This window comes from Lissotriton helveticus, chromosome 10 (assembly GCF_964261635.1).
Source record: "Lissotriton helveticus chromosome 10, aLisHel1.1, whole genome shotgun sequence".
Taxonomy (NCBI): Eukaryota; Metazoa; Chordata; class Amphibia; order Caudata; family Salamandridae; genus Lissotriton; species Lissotriton helveticus.
Window position 1 is genome coordinate 150,469,093 of NC_136071.1, and position 12,020 is coordinate 150,481,112.

Sequence of the window (12,020 nt, forward strand, 5' to 3'; positions counted from 1 at the left end):
GGTCGGCTGAGAACTGCCGACAGACTGTCTGCACGTACGTTCAGAACTCCAGCACTTGAAGAACCTGTGCAAGGGTGAGCATCTTGAACTTCTCTTGCTTCAAAAAGAGGTTCAAGATCCTGAGGTCCAGGATTGGACGAAGCCTGCCATCCTTCTTGGGTATCAAGAAATACCGGGAGTAACAACCCTGACCCCTTTCCTGCTCCGGAACCACCTCTATCGCACCTTTTCTCAGTAACGCCAGGACTTCCTCCTGCAGGAGAAGTAGGTGGTCCTTCGAGCAAAATCCTTGACAAGGAGGGTAATTTGGGGGAAATTCCCAAAAGGGAAGAGCATACCCATTTTCTACAAGATTGAGAACCAAAGGTCTGATGTGACAGATTCCCAATCCTGTAGAAAATGAGTAAGCCGACCCCCTACAGGACCAACATGATCCGGAATGGGGGATCTAGGGCTGCTTTGCTGTGGCAGGAGGGGGGTGGGAAGAGGAAGAAGAGGAGACTTGACGACCTCGAGCTCGGCCCCTGTTTCTGCCTCTGTATGATTTGTACAGGGAATTCTGCTGTTGCTGCTGCTGTGGCTGATTGTATGAGCAAAAGGAAGACCTTCTGAATCCTCTGAATCTCTTATTCGAAGAACCTCTGGTTTGCAGACCCAAAGACCTAGCTGTCGCCTTACTGTCCTTGAACCTTTCCAAGGCCGCGTCTGCCTTCTTGCCAAACAGACCCTAACCATCGAAAGGGAAATCTATCAAAGTCGCCTCCACATCAGGAGAAAACTCAGAAGTCTTCAGCCAAGCAGCCCTCCTGGTGGCAACAGAAGATCCCATGACCCATGCCACAGAGTCAGCTGTATCCAAATCGCTCTGGATTACCTGACAAGAGGCAGCCTGCGTATCTGCAAGAACCTCACTGAAGTTCTGCCTGTCCTCTTCAGGTATCTTTGGTACCAACTGCTTCGCGGAGTCCATGAGTGTGTGAATATAATGCCCCAAAAGGCATGTCGCATTCGTAGATTTTAAATCCATGCTGGCCGATGAGAAAACCTTTTTTGCCGATTGGTCCAATTTCTTTGACTCTCTATCACTTGGCACTTGAGGGAAAGCTCCGGTAGATTTCCTGGAGCAGGCTGCCTGAACTACCAGACTCTCCGGAGACAGATGAGATGACCATAAGTTCAGATCTCCAGGAGCAACCCTATACCTTCTTGCTACAGCATTCGATACCGCAGGTGACGAAAAGGGCTTACGCCACACCTCCAAAACCGGCTCAGTAATAGCTTCATTAAATGGCAGCATTGGCTCAACAACCGAAGAAGGAGAATGAAGTACCTCCGTTAATAAATTAGATTTAAACTCTGCAGTAGGCAAATTTAAGTCCAAGAGCTCAGCTGCCTTTTTAATGACCGTGTGATACGGTGCAACATCCTTTGATGGAACATCAGGAGCCCAAGAAAGCTCCCACTCCGGAGATAACTCCAGGCCACTTGCCTCTTTAAGTGCTTCAAACAAGTCCTCAGACTCCAGCAGTTCTCCTTCCTCCATCTCCGCTCGATACCTTTGCTCCTCTAGTAACCTTTGAGCCTCCCGCATAGATCTCATCCTCGGGATCGGCGTCGATGGTGCCACAACCGACTCCGACGGAGCCGGCGCCGGCATCGTTCTCGGATCCGGAGGTACGGTCTGGAACGAATGAGGTCGAGTCGGAATCAGAGCCGGTGAAGATGGTATCTGCGTCGATGACCTCGGAGCCGGGAAATGCCAGGAAGGCGCTGCCGGCATAAAAGGCATAAACGGTGCCTGTGCATAAGTCTGCGGTACACCCAGATTGTAAGCCATTGGACAGGATGGTGCTCAAGAGAGGTACACGGAAAAAAGTTTCAGTAACAAAGTAACCAAACGAGCTACTGAGGATCCCAAGAAAAACCGTTGGCGTCAACGACACGGAAAAAAGGGAACTGATGTCATCACGCCGACGGGGTCCTATTATGGATTCAGTGACATCGGCGGAGCAGCCCACGATGCCATACATCTGTGACGTCGTCCAAGTCGGCGTGAGGAGCAACGAAAGAATTTCAGAATGTTGCTGATGCAGAGGATATTCACAAGGTGAGGAATCCACTGGCAGATGTATTCATCAGAATCATACTTATCTGAGAGCTAAAGTCAACATCAATATTAACAAATTCTACAATTGCTTCCCTAATCTCATAACACAAGACAGAGGGCCTGATTTAGATCTTGGCAGTTCTGGTCCCGCCGTCCCTTTTCCAACTGTTTTACCGCCTGCCTACTTTTTTGCTGTTGGTGGGTCCATGGATAAAAGATCGTCCGAGTGCCGCTGACTCCGCCAGACTTTTCCTCTCACATCAATGGCATCATAGGCAGAAGCAGCTGTCGGCAGGAGTCCAGCCACGATTACTGCTGGCCCAATCATGATGTGCCTTTCCGTCGAGGAAGCTGTGGCGAGAATACCTCCGACTGAGTTGGTGGATTAGAACATGATCAGGTAGAAACTTCCCTTTTTTCCAGTTCCCTAAATCCAGTTCTGTCTTGAACCCTATTGTCCAGGTACCTCCTTTGCTGCTACTACTACTTGACCATGATGCTAATCAACTCTGTTGTCGCTGTGATCTAAGGTAAGCTTCTGTTACACTTGACTTACTATGAATTATGTGTTGACAATTGCTTTAGCCTTGTGTATTTTTACATTGCTCTTAAATGCAAATTTTTTCTTATGTGTAATACATTAGTGTTCATTTTACAGCTTATCAAGGTAAATGAACACAACTGTATTGAAACTTAAAATTATAAATGATCTTGTGGTGATTGTGGGTGCTGGGCTTGTGGTGCCTGTGGGTGTGCATTCAATAGTGTGTTGTTTGTGTGCTAAGCAATATGTAAAAAATTGAAATAAAATATCGCCTACATATATATTAGAAGCAAAGATAACATATATGTCTATTGACACATTAGTAAGTAGTAAGTAGATTTATGCCAAGGGAAGGAAACAAGCAACAGAACTGCAGCACCACAACCAGAACACTAGCTTGACCCTTTACTGCAACAACAGCATGGCGTATTTTCACCCAGTTGAGTAGATGGGCTTGACTCAACATGTTGCATGGCACCTAGTAGCTAGGAACAACAATCTGCTACTTTTTTGTCAGGGAGATGTTGAAAATAGCAAGATCTTAGCACTTGTGGAGTGGTGTGGCTCACTGGTTAGAGGCGGCAGACCCGGAAGCAGAGAACGGCCCGGGACCAGGGTTCAATTCCCGACGCGGCAGGGTCGTGGACCAGGGTCAGCGGACTCGATAATTCTCGCCTCGGTGCCTACTCTAACCAGGTATCAAACTCGGCAACTCTGGGCATTAGCTTGCCTCATCTCTACAACGGCCCCCCCACATTCGCCGGGGATGCCTGGTTTCATCTTGGAGATACCCAGTAGGGACCATCTCACAGGGATAGCCAGGACGGGTTCCCCAGCGGTCTACAGCGCCACGACGCCTCAGGGCAGCAGTGCGCTTTACAAGACACATACATACATACATACTTAAAATGTTTTTTTTCTTTGTGGCAGATGAGCATCAGCATCACATCAATACTCTGCCCTTAAATCACTCCTCATGTAGGAAGCAGTATACCTTACACCACTTGTAGCATCTGGCCTTCATGGTTTTACAGCTGTTTAAACACTGCTCTGTGCATGCATGACAGTTGGTCTCCCTCTCCTTCAGTACACGGCAACAGTAGCCGTTCGTCCTATAGTCCACTGCTTACACTATTGGAGGGCAGCTGATTTTCCTGTCCTGTTTCAAACCTTTCTCCGTGATAGTGTACAGAGCTTCTGCTCAAAATCAAATAGCTTTAAATACCTAACATACAAGACCACCTTACATTCTCAAACAATATCAAACCTGCATACTACTCAGAAATGGTGTAACACAATTTTGGAGGAACTCAATAAAGTTCAAGTGCATCTTCCTTCCGGTACAAGTCAGCTCTATGGCAGTGGACATACCATGATAATAAAGAATCTGATTGATGTCAGACATCCCACGATGTTACCTGTTACTGGGTATTTCTCTTAAGACAGTCCTTCAGCCAACCTAAGGTTATTGTTGGGCTTTAGCCTCCAGGCAAAAGAGAAGCACAGGATGTGGAAAATGATCATACATCATGTGAGAGCAAGAGTGATGGACTCGGCCACATTCCTTGTTAAGGTATTTCTTCACGCAGAACACCACTTCCTCCAAAACTGACTAATCTACCACCTGTCCATAATGGAGTGCATTAAGTGGAACAGAAGTAGTTTTTCCTGCTTCACTAATTGTTTAGTTCCGCTGAACTAGACACACGACAACCTACCTTATGACCTGTGCCTTGAATATAGAGAGGAAGAAGCCAGGTAAAGGGAACGTGCTCAGAGGTAGCTATCATAAGGTCTATAATGTCTAGTATAGAAACACACTTTCTTGGGGTTGCACATACACTTGCAGAACCCCAGCCTTGGTTACTCAAATCTTTCAGTAATACAGAGACATGGACATACACAGTGACGTGTGAGATTGTAGTAATAATCAGCTTTGCAGAATTACCAGGTAGGGCCAGACCGCAGTTTGCAGAGGCTGGGGAGCAATAAAAAAAGCCTGTGCTTCACAACTATCTTTCAGCTGCCACAAAGTATAAGTTATGTCACAGCGTAGTTAGAGACAGAGTCACCCATGTTAAAAGGCAGTTCACGTTTGGTGAACCAAATCTCTGGCACAGTTGAGTAACCCACGAAGCAATTTGTTACTAAAATATATAAAGCACCTGCAAGCCAACTAATAATGTGAATCCCCTTTGCAGGAAAATATTCCAGGTCAGTTAGAAATGTTGTAGTGCAGTTCCTGAGAGCCTGGGCGGTTATCTTTACTGCTCACCTTGCTCCACATCAGGTACTCAACTCCAGCCTACTTTCTATGTGCCATAGCTTGGCAAGTACTCACAAAAAACCGAAACACCTTTCTCATTACAGTACAGTGGAGTAGTCCATCTGGCAGGCCCGTCATACTCAAATAATTTAGGAGCCGTGACTTATGCAGTAACCAGCAGCGCATGCATCATCTTAGACTTGCAGTATTCAACAGGTAAAGTGCAGCCTCCAATTCTTGTCTCAAGAAGTGGGCTGTCTGTGGTTGCATTTTAAAGTATCCTATTTACTCTCCATTGTGTTGGCACCAGAAACTGAAATGCTGCACCTGTCCTGGCGATGTGGTGGAGAATCAGAAGAAGGCAACAAGTGGAGCTCAGTGAGGAATGATTGCTTTCAAGACCATTTGACACTTCCCTACAGTTATTTTTAAACTCTTCTAGCTATACAATGTGAACCTACATTTATTGTATTTAAAAAATAATGTAATAATGCAGGGAGGAAAACACTGCACCTCACTTTAGTGGAAGGTACAACAATAAACACGGAGTTTTAATCAAACATTCTGCCTGGTATACCTTACCTCACCACTATAAAAACACATGCACAGAAAGGCTCTCAAGTGGGCTCTCTCTCACTCATGACTTCCTCCTAGCTGACAAAATACATATCCTCTTTTTTTTAAAGGCAAAAAATAATTAAGTGATGTACTTGGTGTTCAACTGGAGGAATGCACCCCCATAAAGTTAAACCACTGCGGAAACTCAAGAAAATTGACTACATTAAGGATTGAGTATTTAGACTACTTGAAACATGACAAAATATCAGAATTTCTAAGCACAGGGAATGATTTCTATTTGAATATTTTTGTTTTTTATTGACAGTTGGAAAAGGTTTCAGAGTTTATACTACCTAACAAAATATATGCCTTTGATTTAGTGTCTCAACTTCAGCCACTATTCTTTGCTTCCCATACAAGTCCAAGACACAATGACTGGCAAAACTTACAAGGTTTCCTATATTGGAAGTACTTACCTTACTTCATTCCCTCTGCCTCCAGCCTTTTCAAAATCACCTTGGCCTGCAGTCGTATAAACAATATAGAAAGCATCTACACACCTACCCCTTATGTGTCCAAGCTAGAACTTGCTTTCTCCCCTATTGCCCTACTTTTCTAGCACTAGTTATTAATACTTTTTTTTTTAAACATGTATTTATTGTTTTTTTGGGGAAAAAAAGAAAAACAAAGGGGAAAGGAAGTTCCAGGGTGATCTCAGGCTAGAAAAAACAAAAAGGAGGGAAGAACACATAATTCAGATCATCATAACTCAGCAGCAACCTGAACAACATACAATATCTAGTGAAATAGTCATAAGAATAAGAATGCTAACATCACGTAGGCAGATCGTGTTTAAGACTTTTTTACGGCTTGCCCGACCTCTTTTGTAATCCTTTCACCGCCAACCTTTGGTCCAACGCATTCATTTTATGTTTTGAACATCATCAATTTTCCCTTGACTGTCTCACTATCCTTTGCAACATTTCAAATGAGGCTTCAAGGTCTGGACCTCTTTAAATGAAGGTTAACATATCGCAGCTTGAAGAGCTCTCACCACCACCAGGCCACTGCTTTAGCCCTAGTTGCTTGCATTTGCCAGCAGACCCACCATACTCAACTAAGTAGAACCTCGATAGTGTTGAGAAGAATCATGTGGTGATACATCAACTGCAATTCCTCAAATGCACTATCTCAGTTTGTGAGCTCAATGAAAGCATTTCTTCCACACCTGCCCAATCACAATTGCTCACATCTTGATTGCTGCACGTGCTTCTTCTTGAAAATGTCAGTTTTGCACAAGGTGATGTTTGAATAATGTAAAGAAAATCCTAAGACGACACAGCAAACTTTATTAGTTTGATTATGATCTAATGTGGCTTTGGAGGGCATTTTAACTGTGCCAGGGTTCATCTTTTCCTTTATAGCTATCCTCCAAGATTCAGATCCTTGCCATCAACACTTGGCAGAGCAATGGTTTTCATCAGTGTTAGCCTTTTAGTTGCTATAAATCTTGCTTAGGGCAGAACGTTCCATTCAGATGGCACAGAATTATAACATATGAGCTCATGGGCACCAGAGTGCCAAGTGTCATTTTACAACACACCACACATAGCTGGTGTTGCAATGGGGAAAAGCAAAAACACCTTCACTTCCTGGTAATCTCCAACATTACAGCCAGCTGCTTGAGGCACAATCTGCTGAACATCAGTCAAGAGGGGACTATGAGTGGTGGAAGTCATGTAACACTTGAAGGAGCCCTAACCTTATGGGTGCTTTAGCGCTATTAGGGTGTTCCACTCGCTTTGGATCGAATATTCTAAGTAAAAAAGACAGGGGCAAAGGAGGGCCTTTACAAAGTTAGGGAGGAAAGCTTATACTAGGGAATAGCACATGACATCCCTCGGTTCTCTTCAAGAAAGCTCCCACCTTTCAAAAGGCACCATTAAGAGGTACAGTGATCCTAAAGAAAACTAAGGGACACATTCGAATTTATTTTCCAATGCCTATTTTTTTCTTGGATGCCAAATTTCCATGCTGAAGCCATGGTGTGGCTTTAAAGGGCATGCACAGTAATGTGTTAAATGAGTTAAAGTGTAGGCAGACAGAAGCAGGTATGTGTTTGGAAGTGATCAGTGCTTTAAATGGTGGATACTGTCGGAGAGGTGAACCTGCACTTCTTTATTTTAGGAGGAAGAGCACCCGCACTTCCCGGAAGCAAGTAGTTACTCGGGTATAATGTAATAGCACTTCTATTTTTACATTTCAAGCACTTCAAGTAATGTAAACTAGACAGGAACCTACTGAAAACCAGCACTTCAACTAAGAAACGTCACAATTTACAAAAGGAAAGGTTAACAAAACAACAGAGGTCTGTAAGATAAAACATCATGTCACAAAGAAGGTTTTACAGCTTATCTTTACCTCCCAGCACTCTTTTCGGAGGAAGTGAAGGCACCATGCGATAAGGGAACTTCTGCAGAAGCAGCTCCTGGATCACCACAAAATCATTGTAGCGCCTGAACACGGTGGACTTGAAACGCTGCATAAGAATCGAAGAAAAGGGGACATGAGAGGAGAATAAAAGATGGTAGCTGTACTAGGGCTAGACAAAGCATTTGTGATCTTGGCAGTCATTTCACAGGGAGGAAACTTGACTAGCCATAGGTAAAAAGGACACCGTTGGAGGGAGGATCTGCATGCTGCACGGGAATAATAATCCGCTTTCCACTAAATGTGACACAGTGCTGGGTTGTGCAAGGACTGGGCCGTGGTTCTAACCTTTGTGCCACAGGAACCAGATAAAAAACACATCCTTCCCTGAAAACAATGCCTAACGTGACCCTTGACCTTCACTTCTGGGAATCACAAAAAGACAAACAAAAAGAAATGGTCGAGATTTTTGGGTAATAAATCAATAGAGCAGTTTCAGAATAAACCAAGTACAGAACATATTTCATGTTGATAGGAGAAACTGGGTAAAGAGCCGCTATGCTTTGAATGCATTAATCAGCACAGGTCTTGTAGTGACAAACTACTTCTTGGGCTAGATTAGTACTCTGACCAAGTCAATCCAAATACCAGCAAGTTACATTACTTTTTTTATTGAACTGCATTTTTCTACATACATGTATTTACAAATACAAAACGTGGCGGCCTGCCTGGTCCTGATGCTGCCTAAAAGAGCCTCTTCAAAGAGAGCACTGAAAGCATTGCACTGGCTTCCAATCAAGGAACGGGTGACATTCAAAGCCCTCTGTGTTGGCCACCGCATCTTACAGGGGAAAGGACCCACTTACCTTCACAACCTGCTTACCCCGTACCACCCGACCCGTCAATTGAGATCTAGCTGGACAGGGCTGGTTCAGGTTCCTAAATTTAGCAGAGTAAGAATGGGAGGGCATTCCTTTCGTGTCCTGGCAGCTCAACAGTGAAATAGACTCCCTCTGAGGCTCCGGCTGGAGAAGTCTGTGTTGGCATTCCGCAAAGAGCTGAAAACTTACTTATTTCCCAAAGATTAGGGCTGGGCGTGGATATGGCCAGTTGGGCAGAATTAGCAGCAGAGCGGCTTTGACTTCGCCGTCCTACAGCGCGGGGACACACTAGTACAGTGTAACCAGGCGCTTTACAAACTTAATTAATAATAAAAAAAAATAATAATAAAGAACGACCTTCTAAGGGCACGTTGCCAGAGAATACACAGTCCCAATGGTGGAAGGTGGGCTGTGAGCTGGGGTGGGTGTACAAGACAGCAGTGAAGGAGAGTGATCCACATCAAACAGCATTACAGCCAGTATTCCAGTTGTGCCATTCGCCACTAACTGGAGGGCCGATCTACTTTTCCTGAGGGCCCACTTGGAGTAATGAAGGTCCTTATGATCATCCTGCTTAATTGAATTGCGACTCTTACTACCAATCAGTAAATACATAGAAACATATATAGAATGACCTCAAGTACAAGTTTGGTGATTAAACTGAAGCCAAACTTGCACATTGGGTAAACACAGATTTCACGAGGTTGTGTCTGTTAAAGAACACGGATGAGGCCTTTGTACCATAATGGCGGAATCTGTATTTACTGCATGTGTTAAATACTGATTATGTGCTGCATAACGTATGTTGTAACTACAGCAGTCGACAAATAGCATGCACAAAACATTAGCAACTGCCCATTTTCAGGCACTGGAAGTTGCTGGAGTGAGAAAATGAATCCCTAAAAACATACAGAAGGACCTCAGGACAAGTCCAAAGTATTCCGACAACTCCCTCGTTTGTGGGAGTGCGCTGATATTCATTTCGTGTGGACAAACCACCCTGAAACAAGACGAACGGAATCCATTGCAATCCTCTATTATCACTCAGTCATCACAAGTAGAAACCTGCCAAATTCTTCCATCATGGACCCCAGAAGAGAAAGGAAATTCATATCGACAGATCCTGAGCTGGAGCTCGTTGCCAGGAAGATGGTAAGGCACCCTGACTCTCTAATGTGCAATCTCACACTGAAAATCCCACCAAAAACAAACAATTAGATGGTATACTGTCTTTTAAACCATCTTTTTACCGCTTTTAGGAACCGTAGCAAATATTAACTACTGTTTATAAATGTATAATCTCTGTGTATGTGGACATGTTGGCTTTTAAAGTTTTAAAGTGTAAACATGTATGTGCAATCTTTTATGGCTCTTTCAAGAGTCGAATAAAGTATTTTCTAAACTCATCTGAGGTACTTATGTCAGTTGCCAAGCAGAAACACTTAAGCATGTTAACTGGTAGTAGCTATTCACCTCAGCTCTACCTTAAGCATGGGAAGAAAAAATATATTATAACCATCCATAACATGTCTGAAGTGAAGATATGAAAGAAGGCCTTGAGGTGAAGGAAACCAAAGTAAGAGATAGTTAAGCTGCAATGGAAGTACATGTAGTACTTAACCGCATGCGTGCGGGCGGAATTCCGCCCGTACGCTGGGTTTTTAAAAAGCGCACTTTACGTGACGAGCTGGGCTCGTCATGAGCGTGCGAGGAGGCTATGCCATGACGAGCCCAGCTCGTCATGAGCGTCGAAGGGGTTAAAAAGCTGACTTGACTGAGAATCATTATTGTGAACAGTGACAGATGTAATTTGTTACACATATTAACACTGATCCCTGTATGTGCTGCCATAGAGGCGAACAAATCTCTAATACTACTGCCAACATGTATTGAGATTTGACTACAATAATCATGACACACTGGGGTGTCGCGTGGGGGTGGAGTTTAATTTACAAAATAAAAATAAAATGTCCTTCCCGGGTCCCGCACCGTCTCAGCTCCTGGCCGGTCCCGCGTTTTCCTGCTCTCCTGCCTCCGGCAGGAACAGGAAGCAGGTAGTCTCCCTCCCCTTCCCAAAGCCAATCACAAGGCTGCAATGGCAGCGTTGTGATTGGTGGGGACGCCGACCAACCAGGCGTCTATGGGGAGGTCATATTCTCCATGTAGGCTGCATGCAGCCTATGTGGAGAAAAGGGAGAGTGCACATGACTGGTTTGGTCAGCTCCAGAGGGCCGACCAAACAGTCAGGACCTGCAGCATTGGGCAGGACACTCCTCCCATGCCCTCGAGCAGACCCGTCCACCCACCCGCCCCCAACCAAACCCTTCTGCTTTCTCACAGAGAAGCAAAACATAAAATGGTATTTTTACCATTTTATGTTTCTGCTTCTCGCACTGCAAGAAAGCAGTGGGGTGATGCACCTCAGCCCTAATGGAGGAGCTATCCTTGCACAGCTAGCCCTTTCAGGAAGGGGAGATGGCAGTGGATCGCTGTGTTGGGCTCCAGGGTCTCCATAATGATGAAAGTTTAGAGGCTCTATCCCAATACAGGCCGTTGTTGCCTGTAATGCCCTACAACATGCCGACAGCGCTCGCCCAAAGAGCCAGATAAATGCTATACCGCACGGAGCGATGCTTAGGGCTCGTCGGAATTGTAGTTTAGATGAAGACTTTGTGACAAATATGGAGGATATTGAGAAGAGATTCAATAGTAGGGGATACTCTGGTATTGTAGTTAAACAAGCCAGGGATAGAGCCTCTAAACTGAAACGTGTGGATACGCTGAAGATATCAGGTAAATCTCAAAAGTGTGGAAACAATAAGGTACGTCTGGTGACCATCACCCATGGTCACACAAACTCTTTATGATATTGAAAAGAAACTAGCCATTACTTACGGCAGATAAAACACTTTTGAAATAGATCTCCACCTCTCCGAGCATAACCTATAGAAGAGGTATGACGATACAGAGTATGATAAGCCCCAGTTATCCTAAACATCTGGATACTAAGAACATGTGGTTGAGAGATTTGAATATTGGCTCTTACATGTGTGGTAATTGTAGCATGTGTAGAATGACACTAAAAGGAGTAAAGGAATTCAGATACAATGGTCCAAGGACATTCCAGATTCGCCAACATATAGACTGCACCACAAAGTATGTGGTATATGTTATTATCTGTAAGTGCGGCAAAATATATGTTGGCAGCACCATTCGCCAACTGAAAGAAAGAAT

General features: G+C 44.4%; 1 protein-coding gene across 3 annotated transcripts in view; it reads right to left on the bottom strand.

Annotated features, from left to right (window-relative positions):
* The window catches only part of SNX8 (sorting nexin 8), a 213,016-nt gene that overhangs the window by 78,472 nt on the left and 122,524 nt on the right, over positions 1–12,020 (bottom strand). For all 3 annotated transcript variants that reach the window (XM_078664973.1, XM_078664975.1, XM_078664974.1), the window contains exon 3: positions 7,897–8,014. In XM_078664973.1, coding sequence (XP_078521099.1) covers positions 7,897–8,014 — 118 coding nt within the window. The remainder of the gene's footprint in view (positions 1–7,896; positions 8,015–12,020) is intronic.